This window comes from Pelophylax lessonae (genome assembly GCF_965119305.1).
Source record: "Pelophylax lessonae genome assembly, chromosome: 11".
Classification (NCBI taxonomy): domain Eukaryota; kingdom Metazoa; phylum Chordata; class Amphibia; order Anura; family Ranidae; genus Pelophylax; species Pelophylax lessonae.
In genome coordinates, this window is record NC_138778.1 from 44,499,199 (window position 1) to 44,517,796 (window position 18,598).

The 18,598-nt window shown below is 39.4% G+C and overlaps 1 protein-coding gene across 1 annotated transcript in view; it reads left to right on the forward strand.

Annotated features, from left to right (window-relative positions):
- GGT7 (gamma-glutamyltransferase 7) overlaps positions 1–18,598 on the forward strand; it is an 86,339-nt gene that overhangs the window by 50,549 nt on the left and 17,192 nt on the right. The window contains exons 8-10 of the mRNA XM_082271978.1: positions 116–203; positions 12,528–12,655; positions 16,174–16,262. Of these exons, the coding sequence (XP_082128104.1) occupies positions 116–203; positions 12,528–12,655; positions 16,174–16,262 (305 nt within the window). The remainder of the gene's footprint in view (positions 1–115; positions 204–12,527; positions 12,656–16,173; positions 16,263–18,598) is intronic.

Genomic DNA, 18,598 nt, shown 5'->3' on the forward strand with positions numbered 1-18,598 from the left:
CTGGTTACTCTTTATCTCGTATTATAAAAAAAAAAGAAAAATATTAAAACTACCCTGTGGTATAATGTGAATTAATAATGACGACACAGTCTGAGAATGTCTGTTTTTTTCTTAGGTGAATGCACAAGGTGGGCTAATGACAGAAGACGATTTCAGCAATTACACTGTTACTGTGGGGAAGCCTGTGCAAACTGTCTATCAAGGTAATCTGCATAGTTTTAATAATTCCCCTTTAGGCCTGGTTCACACCTGTGCAGGTTGCAGTTTGCATATTCTAGGTGCATTTTGTGTTTTTCAGAAAACATTTTTGATCCATTGAAGTCTATGGAACCAAAAAAAAAGTCCCTGGCCCTTTTCATAAAATGCACAGATGTGAATGTGACCCATTGGAAACCATGTTAAATTGACTGTAGCGTGTTTCTGCAAAACTAAAAAATGCATAGGTGTGAACCAGGTGAACCAGGCCTTGTATATATATATATATATATATATATATATATATATATATATATATATATATATTAATGATCGACCGATATCATTTTTTCATTGCCGATACCGATATTTTGGTCATCGCATATCGGTATCGACCAATATCTGCCAATATTTTTGGACATTTAAAATATTTTTTTATTTATTTATTTATTTTTACACAGGTACTCTTGTGGAGGGATCTGGGGGTCTAAAAGACCCCAAACCCCTCCTCTGCACTTAAAATCATTAAAAACGCCAAGAATGGCTGTTTTGAATGCTGTCATTTTTTTGAATTTGGCGCAGAGTACCCGGAAGTGATGTCATGACATTACTTCCGGGTTTTTACACAGAGACCCGATCAGAGCCGAATGCTGCTTTGATCGAGTCTTCGGTGGCCGTGCAGGTAGGGTGCCTGGGTCTCCCGGTGGGACAGGAGACCCGGGCGAGCCGCGGAAGGTGGCGGGGGGCGTCCTCTCGCGTCCCCTCCCGCTCCTTCTAATGACAGCCGAGCGGCTTCTCAGCTGCATCGGTTGTCGTTACAAGACAGCCGACCATCGGCTATGGACGCCGGTACCGGGGTGATGCCTCTAGCTGCAGGCATCACTCTGGTACAAGCACTTTCCCAAAATATCGGCAATATCGGTAACCTCAGGGGTGATTCCGATATATCGGGGAAAGTGCAGATCGGCCCTCGATATATCTCGATACTTCGATATTTTTTTGGAAAAATTGTTAATGCTTTTCTGCAGCTTCTTCATTGAAGTCTATTGAACCAAAAAAAAGCACAATTTTGCATTTAAAAGAGTCCCTGACTATTTCCAAAAACACAGAGGCACAAAAATCCATTGATGTGAACATGTTCCATAGGAGCCCATGCTAAAAATAGTATACAAGGAGTTAAAGGCAAGCTTATGGCTGCGCCTGCGAAGTTAAAGAAAACAAAAGTGTAAAAAAAAAATAAATGATATAAAAAATAAAATGTATTATTTTTTTAAAAGCTCCCTTGTTACCCTAGTATGCACTCCAATTCAAACACACAGCATAGAGTAAGCACATGTATAGAAACATAAATTGTGCCACACATAAATTATTGCCGTGAACATCAGAGTAAAAGCAATAATTCTAGGGCCATAATTCATGGTTATCTCTAAAGTGAAAAGGCTTTTAAAGTGGTTGTAAACGTCAGATATGAAATATGAACCAAGCATATCTCTCATAGGTTTGCACAGCCTATTGCATTAGGGTGTGCACACCAAAGCTCAAAGCCCAAAGCTGCACCGAATGGTGGGTGTGGCCAAATTGCATTTACAGTGGGAGGGGCTTAAAGGGACTTGGTTAAATAAATGAAAAGCCTTCATGTACCTATGCTTTTGGTCCTCCCTCACCCAGTAGGATTCTATCTGATGTGGTGTGGTTTTCCCGCACTATGGATGCAGTGCAGTGTACCCGTGGTTTTCGTGGGGGGCTAGCTGTGGTTTGCCATAGACTTCCATTATGTCTCACGGTTTTGGTGCACTTTCTGAAATAAAAAACTTAAAGCGCGGTTTTGGTGTGCTTTCAGAAAGTGCATCAAAACCGTGGGACATAATAAGAAGTCTATTGCGAAGCCCAGCTAGCCTACATGAAAACCGTGGGTACACTCGCTACGCCCATGGTGTGGGAAAACCTCACCGCATTAATCTGAAAGCCAAGCTGACTGTTTATTGCTACTGACCTCTGAATTCTCTGTTAATTAATACTGACCTCTGAGTCACTTCTGAGCTCTGTTTCACTTACTAAAGAGTTCATAGGTCAGTGCTAAGTGAGGCGGAGTTCAGAGGTCAGTGCTAAGTGAGGCAGAGTTCAGAGGTCAGTGCTAAGTGAGGCGGAGTTCAGAGGTCAGTGCTAAGTGAGGTGGAGTTCAGAGGTCAGTGCCAAGTTAGGCGGAGTTCAGAGGTCAGTGCTAAGTGAGGCAGAGTTCAGAGGTCAGTGCTAAGTGAGGCGGAGTTCAGAGGTCAGTGCTAAGTGAGGTGGAGTTCAGAGGTCAGTGCTAAGTGAGGTGGAGTTCAGAGGTCAGTGCTAAGTTAGGCGGAGTTCAGAGGTCAGTGCTAAGTGAGGCAGAGTTCAGAGGTCAGTGCTAAGTGAGGCGGAGTTCAGAGGTCAGTGCTAAGTTAGGCGGAGTTCAGAGGTCAGTGCTAAGTTAGGAGGAGTTCAGAGGTCAGTGCTAAGTGAGGCAGAGTTCAGAGGTCAGTGCTAAGTGAGGCGGAGTTCAGAGGTGAGTGCTAAGTGAGGCGGAGTTCAGAGGTGAGTGCTAAGTTAGGCGGAGTTCAGAGGTGAGTGCTAAGTGAGGCGGAGTTCAGAGGTGAGTGCTAAGTTAGGCGGAGTTCAGAGGTCAGTGCTAAGTTAGGCGGAGTTCAGAGGTCAGTGCTAAGTGAGGCAGAGTTCAGAGGTCAGTGCTAAGTGAGGCGGAGTTTAGAGGTCAGTTCTAAGTTAGGCAGAGTTCAGATGTCAGTGCTAAGTGAGGCGGAGTTCAGAGGTCAGTGCTAAGTGAGGCAGAGTTTAGAGATCAGTACTAACTAAAGTAGAGTTTAGAGGTCACTGCTAAGTGGGGCGAAGTTCAGAGGTCAGTGATAAGTTAGGCAGAGTTTAGAGGTCAGTGCTAAGTGAGGCAGAGTTCAGAGATCACTGCTAAGTGAGGCAGAGTTCAGAGATCACTGCTAAGTGAGGCAGAGTTCAGAGGTCATTGCTAAGTGAGGCAGAGTTTAGAAATCAGTACTAACTAAAGTAGAGTTTAGAGGTCACTGCTAAGTGAGGCGGAGTTCAGAGGTCAGTGCTAAGTGATGGAGAGTTTAGAGGTCAGTGTTAAGTGAGGCAGAGTTCAGAGGTCAGTGCGTAGTGTGGCAGAGTTTAGAGATCAGTACTAACTAAAGTAGAGTTTAGAGGTCACTGCTAAGTGGGGCGAAGTTCAGAGGTCAGTGCTAAGTTAGGCAGAGTTTAGAGGTCAGTGCTAAGTGAGGCGGAGTTCAGAGATCACTGCTAAGTGAGGCAGAGTTCAGAGGTCATTGCTAAGTGAGGCAGAGTTTAGAAATCAGTACTAACTAAAGTAGAGTTTAGAGGTCACTGCTAAGTGAGGTGAAGTTCAGAGGTCAGTGCTAAGTGATGGAGAGTTTAGAGGTCAGTGTTAAGTGAGGCGGAGTTCAGAGGTCAGTGCTAAGTGAGGCGAAGTTCAGAGGTCAGTGCTAACTTCTAAGTGAGGCGGAGTTCAGAGGTCAGTGCTAAGTGAATCAGAGTTCAGAGGTCACTGCTACGTGGGGCAGAGTTCAGAAGTTAGTGCTAAGTGAGGCTGAGGTCAAGGGTCAGCAGTAACACAATGTGCAGTAGTGACTGTCTATCTCACCTGTTTACTTCTGTCTCCTTTGCCCTGGATGATTCACAGTACTCAGGATACTGCAGCTCCAACTCTTCTCCTCTTCCTCCTATTCCATGGTCCAGTAGTTGGAGCTAAATTACAGCTACTCATAGCCCCGCCCACTGGACTAGGGAATAGGAAAGGGGGAGAGAAGCCAAAGCTGCACTACTTTGAGTACTGTGAAGAGTCCCAGGGAGAAGAGCAGAGATAAGTGAATGCTCTTTCTGTGTCTGTACAGCTGTACTTGTTACAGGCAGCTACAGAGGAAGTTATATTTGATTATGCCAGGAAGGGGGTGGGTGCTGAAGGATGGCACGGTGAGCAGGGGAAGGGCTATGATTTATTTGTAGCCCTGTCCCCACTACCGCGCCATCCTTTAGCACCTACCCCATACGAAGCCAAACACCTTTAATCACAGCCCCGCCTCCCTACCCTCTGTGCCGGCCTTTTACTACCTGCCCCCTCCCTGGAATAAACAAGCGTTGTTTCTTCTGCTTGTAACAAGAGCAGCTGCAGGGGAGACACAGAAGCTAAGAGCCGAGTGCCGGTGTAACGTTAAAAAACCATACCTCGTTAGAATTCCATACCCTCGTCACTTCCGGTCTGAAACAGCTGAGCGGCGCAGCAGTGCGCATGCTCAGAGCCCCGGATACGTCATTGTACAGCAGAGAAGTTTGAAGCAAGAAGAAAATGACCGCACTCCGATGTAAATCAAAAATTGGAGTAAAATTTATTCCACATCAAAACAAATGGGCAAACTGGAACAACACACTGTGGATGCAGGACACAAAGGCAGACGCGTTTCACGACTTAGAGATGTCGCTTACTCATTGCCAACTCCATTCTGTGTGTGCAACTACCACAAATAAACCCATACAAACAGCTGTAAACGTTCAAGTTCATTAACTGAATTGATTATCTGAATAGATGTCGGCTGCAAGTCTGTGGATTTAAAGAGCACAAACAGAATGGCCCCAAACCAAAACACATACAAATTCAAATACATGATAATAATGATATGTGTATAAAAATACATCAATAACAAAGTATTCAAAATATTCAAAATATTCATTTAAAACAAAAAATGTGCATTTGTGTTGAACAAACTCAATGTTATTTAAATACATAGATATAATCGTGCTAAAATAAATAAACTTATATACAATATATGTATATGTATATTTATTTAAATAAATTATGAAATAAAAATGTGAGTATGTGTCAACCGATCAATACTCGATCAAAAAGGTTTTCTAACCGATACGCATAAATAAATCCCCAATATGGTGATGTAAAAACACAATAAATGTGCCCAATATGAAAAGTGTATATGAAAAGTATATAGTGCTGGACAAACTTCATATATAAAAACACTATTTAAAGTGAAAGATTATTGAAAAAGTGTATATATATGTATAATATAGACATATATACATATATATTTCTATAGATGTGATGTTACATAATTCAAGTAAAAATAAATATGAAAATCAAAATTTGAAATATGTAAATATGTAAAAATTGTATAGAAAAATCATAGGATGTGTACAAGAAATAATTTGACAAAATAAATGTGCGTATATAATAAAAATATCTATTTTGAAATGTCTATTTTAACCGATTAGATGTAAAATATACATACACATATATATGTCATATTCCAGTATTTCACAATTATAAAGACAACATAGAATGTCCTGCGTATCAACACACGGTATACTCTTTCAATTCATTCCATAAACAATGTTTAAAACCATAATAAAGAAAAAATATATATAGAACTCACAGTATTTCAAATGTTGTAGGAGCTAATTAGCAACCCAACAACATATGATTCTGTGAGAAGGGAAAGGGGATAGAAACAAGGGAAGATTGGCCCATTGGAATAGATAGCTAGCTGCTATCCAACCCATTTAACCCATAATTGGAAGGCCAAAAAACTCCCAAATGTTCGAAATCGGTTTGTGTATGGGAAATGGTAGAGAAAAGTATCCAATTTCATTCAATTCTGACAAAAAGCACAGATTCTGAATAGAACCATAAAACATATCGATACATATAGATAATTTCTACACGTAACTAATCAGATTGTAAATTATGGATGAAAAAAGTCATAACATTGCCATAAGCTCAATTACTGAGAATTATGTATTGAACAAACTACCATTTCCCATTCCACAAGGGGAAAGAACGGAAAAGATTATGAAAATCTTCTCGGATGAACCCATATTGGAGTAGAAACAAACTAGCTGGCTAATTATATTATATTAGGGATATGTATATATTCAATTATGTGTTAAATTATTACACTGAACAACATACCTATACAATATAATGTAAGCCTATCATATATATTTTGCACAGCAACTTTTCTTATGTAAATGGCTCTTTTGAAGCTATATATTTTCAAGATGGATACAAAGAATATAAAGAGTGTAAAATACATAAAATACATAAAATATATAGAGTATATAGAAGACATGGGACGTGGCCACTTAATTTGTATGTATAAACACATAGATGCACATATATATGTACACCATATGTCTAAACATAATATTTTTTAGGAATTTCTATAGTGGTTATTAGCTTTAAATATCACCTACCACAATCATATGTAATATGGATATTTATTTTAACATATATGATATATAATTGGAACGCATATAGCTTTCAATATTATGTGTAAAAATGTGTCACATCCCACTCGAAGTTCAAGCCTTCGGGTATTCGTGTACGAAGCATAAATATCCAGAAAACCTCCCTTTTACAGAGGATCTGGAATAAATCTCCTCCTCTCTTGGGTTTCAAAACTTTTTCTATGATTTGAATCATTACTAGTGAAGTGTCACCTCCATGAAGGTCATTAAAGTGACGGGCCACATTTGTTGATTTTACACATCGAATGTCACTTAAGTGCTCCCTGAACCTGTCTTTCAGTTTCCTAGTAGTTCTACCTACATATTGTTTCAAACAGCCTTTGCAGGTGATCAAATATATAATGTATTCTGTGTTACAGTTAAAGAATTTATTGAGTTTAAACTTCCTCCCACTACTTGAAGACTGAAAATTCGGGCTTTTCAGAATGTGGGAACAGGTCACACAATCCTGCATTCCACACTTGAAATTGCCCTTACAGTGTAACCATGTCGATGATGAGGAGGTGGTTTTTGTAGAGAAGAGGCTGGGAGACAATGTATTTCCCAGTGTAACCGCTCTCTTCGCTACAATATTAACACCCTTATTTAAAATATTGTCACATATTTGATCCACATGTAAAATTGGCAGATGTTTTTTAATAATGTGTTTTATCTCATTAAACTCCAAGCTATAGGGAAGCGCTAGAGTAACGGAAAATGTATTATTATTTTTATTTTTATTTCTGATGTTTTTCTTTATATGTGATTTTTTATTTTTTGTTGGCACCCTTAAGCTATTAGGATTAGACTGATCATCTACCGCTGTTTGATCGGTTGTAGATAATAAATCAGTACTGTTCTTCTGGAGGGCCAGATGGTATGCTCTGTCCAGCATCCATCTGGGATATCCCCTCTGGAGAAACCGTTGGTACAAATGGACCGATTCTTTCTTAAAGGTATCCATGTCGCTACAAATTCTTCTAAGTCTAAAGAACTGTCCTACCGGTATACCCTTAATTGTGTGGAGAGGATGTCCCGACTTGGCGTGCAATAGGCTGTTACCCGCCTGGGGTTTTCTGTATAAGGTAGAAGTAACCTTATTGTCTTCATGTTGTAGAGTCACATCAAGAAACTCTACGTGACCCTACAACATGAAGACAATAAGGTTACTTCTACCTTATACAGAAAACCCCAGGCGGGTAACAGCCTATTGCACGCCAAGTCGGGACATCCTCTCCACACAATTAAGGGTATACCGGTAGGACAGTTCTTTAGACTTAGAAGAATTTGTAGCGACATGGATACCTTTAAGAAAGAATCGGTCCATTTGTACCAACGGTTTCTCCAGAGGGGATATCCCAGATGGATGCTGGACAGAGCATACCATCTGGCCCTCCAGAAGAACAGTACTGATTTATTATCTACAACCGATCAAACAGCGGTAGATGATCAGTCTAATCCTAATAGCTTAAGGGTGCCAACAAAAAATAAAAAATCACATATAAAGAAAAACATCAGAAATAAAAATAAAAATAATAATACATTTTCCGTTACTCTAGCGCTTCCCTATAGCTTGGAGTTTAATGAGATAAAACACATTATTAAAAAACATCTGCCAATTTTACATGTGGATCAAATATGTGACAATATTTTAAATAAGGGTGTTAATATTGTAGCGAAGAGAGCGGTTACACTGGGAAATACATTGTCTCCCAGCCTCTTCTCTACAAAAACCACCTCCTCATCATCGACATGGTTACACTGTAAGGGCAATTTCAAGTGTGGAATGCAGGATTGTGTGACCTGTTCCCACATTCTGAAAAGCCCGAATTTTCAGTCTTCAAGTAGTGGGAGGAAGTTTAAACTCAATAAATTCTTTAACTGTAACACAGAATACATTATATATTTGATCACCTGCAAAGGCTGTTTGAAACAATATGTAGGTAGAACTACTAGGAAACTGAAAGACAGGTTCAGGGAGCACTTAAGTGACATTCGATGTGTAAAATCAACAAATGTGGCCCGTCACTTTAATGACCTTCATGGAGGTGACACTTCACTAGTAATGATTCAAATCATAGAAAAAGTTTTGAAACCCAAGAGAGGAGGAGATTTATTCCAGATCCTCTGTAAAAGGGAGGTTTTCTGGATATTTATGCTTCGTACACGAATACCCGAAGGCTTGAACTTCGAGTGGGATGTGACACATTTTTACACATAATATTGAAAGCTATATGCGTTCCAATTATATATCATATATGTTAAAATAAATATCCATATTACATATGATTGTGGTAGGTGATATTTAAAGCTAATAACCACTATAGAAATTCCTAAAAAATATTATGTTTAGACATATGGTGTACATATATATGTGCATCTATGTGTTTATACATACAAATTAAGTGGCCACGTCCCATGTCTTCTATATACTCTATATATTTTATGTATTTTATGTATTTTACACTCTTTATATTCTTTGTATCCATCTTGAAAATATATAGCTTCAAAAGAGCCATTTACATAAGAAAAGTTGCTGTGCAAAATATATATGATAGGCTTACATTATATTGTATAGGTATGTTGTTCAGTGTAATAATTTAACACATAATTGAATATATACATATCCCTAATATAATATAATTAGCCAGCTAGTTTGTTTCTACTCCAATATGGGTTCATCCGAGAAGATTTTCATAATCTTTTCCGTTCTTTCCCCTTGTGGAATGGGAAATGGTAGTTTGTTCAATACATAATTCTCAGTAATTGAGCTTATGGCAATGTTATGACTTTTTTCATCCATAATTTACAATCTGATTAGTTACGTGTAGAAATTATCTATATGTATCGATATGTTTTATGGTTCTATTCAGAATCTGTGCTTTTTGTCAGAATTGAATGAAATTGGATACTTTTCTCTACCATTTCCCATACACAAACCGATTTCGAACATTTGGGAGTTTTTTGGCCTTCCAATTATGGGTTAAATGGGTTGGATAGCAGCTAGCTATCTATTCCAATGGGCCAATCTTCCCTTGTTTCTATCCCCTTTCCCTTCTCACAGAATCATATGTTGTTGGGTTGCTAATTAGCTCCTACAACATTTGAAATACTGTGAGTTCTATATATATTTTTTCTTTATTATGGTTTTAAACATTGTTTATGGAATGAATTGAAAGAGTATACCGTGTGTTGATACGCAGGACATTCTATGTTGTCTTTATAATTGTGAAATACTGGAATATGACATATATATGTGTATGTATATTTTACATCTAATCGGTTAAAATAGACATTTCAAAATAGATATTTTTATTATATACGCACATTTATTTTGTCAAATTATTTCTTGTACACATCCTATGATTTTTCTATACAATTTTTACATATTTACATATTTCAAATTTTGATTTTCATATTTATTTTTACTTGAATTATGTAACATCACATCTATAGAAATATATATGTATATATGTCTATATTATACATATATATATACACTTTTTCAATAATCTTTCACTTTAAATAGTGTTTTTATATATGAAGTTTGTCCAGCACTATATACTTTTCATATACACTTTTCATATTGGGCACATTTATTGTGTTTTTACATCACCATATTGGGGATTTATTTATTCGTATCGGTTAGAAAACCTTTTTGATCGAGTATTGATCGGTTGACACATACTCACATTTTTATTTCATAATTTATTTAAATAAATATACATATACATATATTGTATATAAGTTTATTTATTTTAGCACGATTATATCTATGTATTTAAATAACATTGAGTTTGTTCAACACAAAATCACATTTTTTGTTTTAAATGAATATTTTGAATATTTTGAATACTTTGTTATTGATGTATTTTTATACACATATCATTATTATCATGTATTTGAATTTGTATGTGTTTTGGTTTGGGGCCATTCTGTTTGTGCTCTTTAAATCCACAGACTTGCAGCCGACATCTATTCAGATAATCAATTCAGTTAATGAACTTGAACGTTTACAGCTGTTTGTATGGGTTTATTTGTGGTAGTTGCACACACAGAATGGAGTTGGCAATGAGTAAGCGACATCTCTAAGTCGTGAAACGCGTCTGCCTTTGTGTCCTGCATCCACAGTGTGTTGTTCCAGTTTGCCCATTTGTTTTGATGTGGAATAAATTTTACTCCAATTTTTGATTTACATCGGAGTGCGGTCATTTTCTTCTTGCTTCAAGTGATTCTGGATCAACGGATCCGACCAGCACCTGACACCCAGCCCACCTGGAGCGGTCTTTTTCTCCCTTGGATTTCAACAGCAGAGAAGTTCACAAGTACGCATGCTCGGAGGGAATGAAATTATTACGGTAGTGTGTGTAATGTTACACTTGCGGCGGTTACATTAAAACAGTTCAGCGGCAACATGGGGCATCTCCTCTCCTATCCCTGACACTTCCCACATCTCGGCTAATAAATATAAAAGCGGCGGCGGGTGTATGAAATGTAAGTGACGGAGATCTCGGCTCCGTGATCCGCTTTTATATTTATTAGCCGAGATGAGGGAAGTGACAGGGATAGGAGCGGACATGACTGATGTTGCAGAGGAGCTGTTTTAATGTAACGGCGGCAAGTATAACATTACATACACTACTGTGAGAAATCCATACCCTCCGTAGGTACACCGGAAGTGACGAGGGTATGGTTTTCTCACGGGTATGGTTTTTTCACGGAACACCGGAAAAGCTTTGCGATTCAGCATGGATTAGAGGGACACTGGGATTTAATTGAAATCTTGGGATGGTCCAATCTAGGGCACTTGGGAGGTATGTGCATGGGTGATTGAATTGTGCTCAGGCACACCCGAAACACCCTTGTGCATGCTTATGATCCCTCTATAGCAGTGATGGCGAACCTTGACAGCCCAGACGTTTTTGAACTACATTTCCCATGATGCTCAACTACACTGCAGAGTGCATAAAAATCATGGGAAATGTAGTTCCAAAACATCTGGGGTGCCAAGCTTCTCCATCACTGCTCTATAGTTTGTACTCGTCTCGATTAAGAGCAATAAGTGTCATTTCTGTCTGCTGCTTCGTTCCTCCGCTTTCAGCATGAATCACCTCTGACAAGTTTTTGTGACACCAAGAGAAAAATAGTGACAGAGGAGGGAGCTAAAGCTGATTGAAAGCCTCAGCTCTGTTTCTGTGTGCTGTGTGAAGGGGGGTTTGTCCCTTCCCTCCAATCAGCTCTCAGAGCTCTCCTCACTGAGCTTTTCAGAGTGTAAGTTAAGCTCTCCACCCCCTTTTTTTTCTGACAGTTTAGAAAAGCTTTATAGATTCTGCACTTTGAATGAATGCAGAGAAGTGAACGCTGCAGATAAATAAGTAAAACTCATCTAGGAGGATTTGTTTCATCTCTGCGCATCACCTGAGGCCTGTCACTTCACTGGGTATATGTAAGTGTTTACAACCACTTTAAAGCGTTGCCTATAGACAATTTTTGGGTACTCTTTTTTTTGTGCTTTCACAGATTTGCACAGTTTTAAGGTTTGACATATTTGGTATCTATTTACTCGACACAGCCCCATATTTTATATTTTACAAACAAATTGGGTATAATATTGTGTTTATTTGCACTGAAATAAATTTTGCCTTTTTTTCCCCCTGAAATGTGTTTTATGTGATAGCTGTACAAATATTGTGTGACATAAAAAATTGCATCTACCACCATTTCATTCCCTCAGGTCTCTGCTTTCAGAAAATATTTAAATGTTTGGGGGTTGAAAGTAATTTCTAGCAAAAAAATGCTGATTTTTTTTCATATATGTGAAAAATTAACAAAATTGCCCAGGTAGATATGAAGTTATGAGCTTGTTGCAGGACAGTTGTGGAGTGGCTCCATTCACTTGTCACATGTCCATGTTGTTTTGGAGGCAGGGCCAGTTTCCTATTGTGCCCAATCAACTTTATAGTAAAAAAATATATATATATAATTTATATATTTCTAATATGTGTAATCTGTTTCCTTGTTTGCAGGTCATCTGATATTTGTTCCTCCTGCTCCTCATGCAGGACCTGCTCTTATAAGTGCCCTCAACATTCTAGAAGGGGCAAATCTTACCAAGCACACGTCTCGGTCTAGCTCCTTGCACTGGATAGCAGAGGTAAGACGCAGGGTGTTATGTACCTGCAAAAATAACTGCCATGCAAAGCACTGACTTTCTGCAAGCCTCATACATTGAGGTTGATTTACTAAAGGCAAATAGCTGTCACTTTGCAAGAGGATTTTCCCCAGAGCTTAGTGATTTTGGTGAACTTCCATCATCCAATCACGTGCAAGGAAAAATGCTCTTTTTTTTATACGTGAATGGCTATTCTTTGCAAATTTTAACTCATTCACTAAACTGTGGGAAAAATTCCCTTGCAAAGTGCAACTTCCCTTTGCAAAGTGAACAGTCTATTTGACTTTTGCAAATCAACCTTATTGCATCTAAAACCAAAATGCAGTTTTCCCTAATTTTCAGAAATGTTGAAACCCCTGTTAGTTTTTTTGTTTTTTTTGCTATTAGTGTCCCCAGTGAGGAGATTCCCTCCTTCAATTTGTCCTAATAACCATTGTCATGGAGCAAAAAGTGATAAGAAATGCAAAATTTTACAGTTGTCATTGGAATACAAGGAGAATCTTCCAATAGAGACACTTCATTCAGCTATAACACTCTAAGGCAGGGGCCTCCAAACTGCGGCTCATGGGCCAGATGCGGCCCTTGTTTGTCTTTATCTGGCCCTGGAGGCATTATTCCTGCCACTGATACCAGCAATGGGGCATCATTCCTCCCACTGACACCAATGATGGGGCACTATTCCTCCCACTGACACCAACGATGGGGGACTATTCCTCCCACTGACACCAATGATATGGCACTATTCCTCCCACTGACACCAACAATGGGGCACTATTCCTCCCACTGGCACCAACGATGGGGGACTATTCCTCCCACTGACACCAATGATATGGCACTATTCCTCCCACTGACACCAACAATGGGGCACTATTCCTCCCACTGACACCAACAATGGGGCACTATTCCTCCCACTGACACCAATGATGGGGCACTATTTTTCCCACTGACACCAACGATGGGGCACTATTCCTCCCACTGACACCAATGATGGGGCACTATTCCTCCCACTGACACCAAAGATGGAGTACTTTTCCTCCCACTGACACCAACGATGGAGTACTATTCCCCTCCACTGACACCAATGATGGGGCACTATTTCTCCAACTGACACCAATAATGGGGCACTATTCCTCCCACTGACACCAACGATGGGGCACTATTCCTCCCACTGACACCAACAAAGGGGCACTATTCCTCCCACTGACACCAACTATTTCTCCTCCAATACCAAAGATGGGGCATTGTTTACAAATCCCACGTGGCAAAGTCTGAAGGACAGTAAACTGGCCCTTTGCTTAAAAAGTTTGGAGACCCCTGCTCTAAGGGCTTGTTTACACGTCACTCTGAAGAGTGATTGGCATTCAGGACACTTTTAGAGGGCATTTGACAAGCGTAATATCGCCTCCTCACTGCTTGATTAACCCTGTAATGCCGCACTGCCACAGGGCACTCGCCTGTATTTCATGCAGTTGGAGTCCCATTGAATTCAATGAGCTAGTTTGAGAGGTGTCACTGCCTGTCCAACTCTGCACCCCACGTTAAAAATGGGTACAGCCTTATCCGTTGAATTTTTGCCAATTCAGATGGGCTGCTTGTTTTTACCACCCATCCGAAAGAGACCTAAGCAGCTTTTCAGCCACATTTAAGGCTGGATTCACACATGTCTGGCTGCGGTTTGCACTCCGGAGTCCAGTGCAGTTTTGTTTACCGGCTCAAAATCGAACAGGACCCATTTCAGAAATGTACCACGGCCACCTGGCATGTGTGAACAGGCTCCATTGAAAGCCAGTCCGATTCACATTTCAAACTGATTTTCTGTTAAAAATGCATTCGATTTGCATATATGTGAACCGAGCCTTAAAGAGATTGCCTCTAACTTCTTGTTGATTTTGGGGTGAAATTGAAGGGAATCTCCCCAATGGGATACAGACAGCATGGGGGTTTAATGAATACATTCTCTATCCACATGTTCGTATGAACTTTTCTGTGAGAATGAATGTGAGAATTCTGAGTACATTCAACGTGTTGATGAATATTGTTCGAAAGTACTTCAAAACTGAATTTGCTTTTAACATTTGATTTTGGAAAAAATTGACTTTACCAAACAAAACCCACATTCACTGTTAGTTTTCTTTCAAGAAATAACTTCCATTCTGCCCCTTACTAATGATTAAGGCTAAGTTCACATGTAGGCGGTTTGGGGAGTTTTTCTGCTCTAGGATCAGCTCAAAAAACGCCCAACAAGACAAATCCTATTCATTTCAATGTCCCCTGTTCACATCTGAGCGTTTTGACGCTGTGAGCAAAACGCCCAACTCTCAAAAAAGTACATGAGCTTCTTTTTGGGCAGATTACAGGCGTTTTTGTTAGATGTCAATGCCTTCCTCCAAACACCTGCAAAAAACGCCTATAAAAACACCTGTAAAACATTTGTAAAAACGCCTATAAAAAACGCCTGGAAAATGCCGGAAAAACGCCTAGATGTGAACGTAGCCTAAAAAAATCAAACAAACCTTCTTGATAAACAATTTAACAAAACATCTAAAGTTTGATAAACTTTCCATGTGAATGACTATTTTGACAGGGTTTTTATTTGTGTGATCTCAAGTATTTTAACATGTTATAACAAAGCATTGTGTGTGTGTGTGTGTGTGCAGGTCCGCCATCAGGAGGAGACAGCCCATACACATGTAGGGGACCCAGGCTGGATTGGGATGTCTCTTTCTGAATATATGGGGATGTCTCTTTGCTGAATATATGGGGCTGTCTCTTTGTTGAATATATGGGGATGTCTCTTTGCTGGAATAGGATGTCTCTTTGCTGGATTGGGATGTCTCTTTGCTGAATGTATGGGGATGTCCCTTTGCTGGATTGGGATGTCTCTTTACTGTATTGGGCTGTCTCTTGCTGAATATATGGAGATATATCTTTGCTGAATATATAGGGCTGTCTCTTTGCTGAATTATATAGGGATGTCCCTTTGCTTGACTGGGGTGTCTCTTTGCTGAATATATGGGGATATATCTTTGCTGAATATATAGGGCTGTCTCTTTGCTGAATTATATAGCGATGTCCCTTTGCTGGATTGGGATGTCTCTTTGCTGAATATATGGGGATGTCCCTTTGCTGGATTGGGATGTCTGTTTGCTGGATTGGGTTGTCTCTTTGTTGAATATATGGGGATGTCTCTTTGCTGAATATATGGGGCTGTGGCTTTGCTGGATTGGGATGTCTCTTTGCTGGATTAGATACATTTTCATATATTAAGGTGTAAGAGTGTTAAAATTAAAGTGGGTGCACTGAAGGACTCAGTAGGATGACTAGTGGGCAGATTTGGTGGGGTGGCCAGTGGGTGGGCCCTGGGGAATGTTGGCGGTCAGGCTCTGGGAGGCCCAGGCCTAAAGCTGTATCAGGGGCCCCAAAATTTCTGATGGCTGCCCTGTGTGTGTAGAATGTTTATATATACAATATATTTTACTTGATTTTTTTCTAAACTACAGGCATTAAAAATTGCTCTGGGCTGTGCCAGCAAACTGGGCGATCCTTCATTTGACCTCACTGTCACTGGCTACGTTACAGAGTTAATAAGGTGAATACTACTATTTATGTGTTACAAGCATTATTCCCCTTCACTTAAACCCCAAATCCCACCCAAACTTTTTTTTTTTCTGGTTTAGGATGGAGTAAATACTTTCAAGTTTTCATTGTGGTCTGTGACCCCACTTGCTGTTCTGTGTTGCCCACCAGGATCACTATGGAAAGTATTTGTAAAAATATTTTCAGAGCTATTTGTCCCGTTAAACTGCATGTACATTTGTTCTATGTGAATGAGAACAAAAACAAATGTTATTAGGCTTTTTGCTCCTCAGGTCAAATGTTTTTTCATTCATGAAAATAGAATAATTTAAGAAAATACCACATTATGACCACTGGCTGGAGCAGACAACCATATTGAATAAGTATGTATTTGCTATGGTCAACAGCTCCATCTAGTGGTCATAATACAGTATTTTCATATGAATAGATAACATTCAACCTGGAGAGAAGATAGCCTAACATTTTTTTTGCCCCCATTCTCACAGAACAAAAGTAAATGCAGTTTAAAAGAACAAATGGCTTTGCAATTTTTTTTTTATGAATGCCTTTTTATGTTGTCTTAGCTAATAATTGTTTTTTTCCAGAAACATTCCTCCAGTCGCCTGATTTAACCCAATTGAGCCCTCGTTATCTGCTACTGTGATGCAGCCAGGCTGCATATACAGTAATAACTATGGGGCTAGCTCAGCAATGTAAAAGAATGGGGCTGGTAAATGTACTGAACGCTAAATTGGTTGTAAACCCTTACATACTGTATACCCGATAAAGTGTCTATCCTCAGTTGATACACAGAGATTAAACAAATCCTCCTACATAAGTTGTATTTGTCTATCTGCAGTCTTCTCTTCTCTACATCCTTTCAAAGTCCAGAATTTATAAAGCTTGTCAGAGTTTGGAAAAAAGGGGGCGGAGCGCCAAAGTTACAAACGGCAGAGCTCAGTGAGGAGAGGTCTGAGAGCTGATTGGAGGGAAGAGACACACCCCCATCCACACAGCTCACAGGGACAGAGCTGAGGTTGTCAATCTGGTGGAAGTCCCTCCCCTGTCACCCTGTCATCTTTTTTCTCATGGTGTTAGGAAAACTTGTCAGAAATTATTCATGCTAATAGCAGAGGAACAAAGTACACACTATAGAGGGATGGGTTTTGTTCATATTTCATGTCTGAGGTTTACAACCACTTTAAGCTCTTCCCTATTCAAGACTTTTAAAATGTCAACATTTCTTTTGTGCATTGGAGCCTGATATTTGACAGCAGCTCACGTCTATGTATTTCAGCTTTGTGTTTAGCTATTTACATGGAGTTCAGCTTTTTAGACAATTGCCATACAGTAATTACTGCTGGTCCCTGCAGGGGTTGGCAGTTGAAGTTGTTTTAGGGAGGAAAATAACTTTCAGATTTACAGTAAAACCTTGGATTGCGAGCATAATTCGTTCCAGAAACATGCTTGTAATCCAAAGCACTCTTATATCAAAGCGAATTTCCCCATAAGAAATAATGGAAACTCAGATGATGCGTTCCACAATCATTTATTCATAAGTCCTTCAGTTTATAGTCCATATAAAAAGATTATAGCATTGCGATAGGTTATATAACCATAAAATGTCCATCCACAAATAGCCGCTTCCACAAGGGGATTAGAAGCAAAATCCAGCAGGAGCTACAGAGTATAAAAGAGAAGAGAGGTACCTCTAAGTGTAGCAATATGGTTCTATTTAATGAAGGTACAACATTTAGCAACTCACACATGGTTGATGAATAAAACAGGCACATCTAAGTTTGCAGGCATCCGGGGTAAAGCTGTCCACATAGACTATCTTCTGCACCACCGGCTGCCAGTCTGTAGTCCTGACCAGGAAGATCACCTGGCAGTAAATCGATCTGAAAGTGAGGGGCAGCATGGAAGGGATGACGTAGATGGCGGTGCGGAGAATGGTCTATGTGGACAGCTTTAGCCTGGATGCCTGCATCCTTAGATGTGCCTGTTTAATCATCAACCATGTGAGTTGCTAAATGTTGTACCTTCATTAAATGCAACCATATTGCTACACTTAGAGGCGCCTCTCTTCTCTTTTATACTCAGCTGTGACTTGAGGCTACTTGTATATCAAGACATCGCTTGTATATCAAGTCAAAATTTATTTGAAAATTTTGCTTGTCTTGCAAAGCGCTCTTAAACCAAGTTACTCTCAAACCAAGGTTTTACTGTACTTTTAATAGTAATAAAAAATGATCAAGTAAATTTAGAGATATACAGTATCTAGTAGTAAAATCTATACCATAGCAACAGCTACCTCTAGTGACAAGTCTCTATAACTGCATGAGCGTA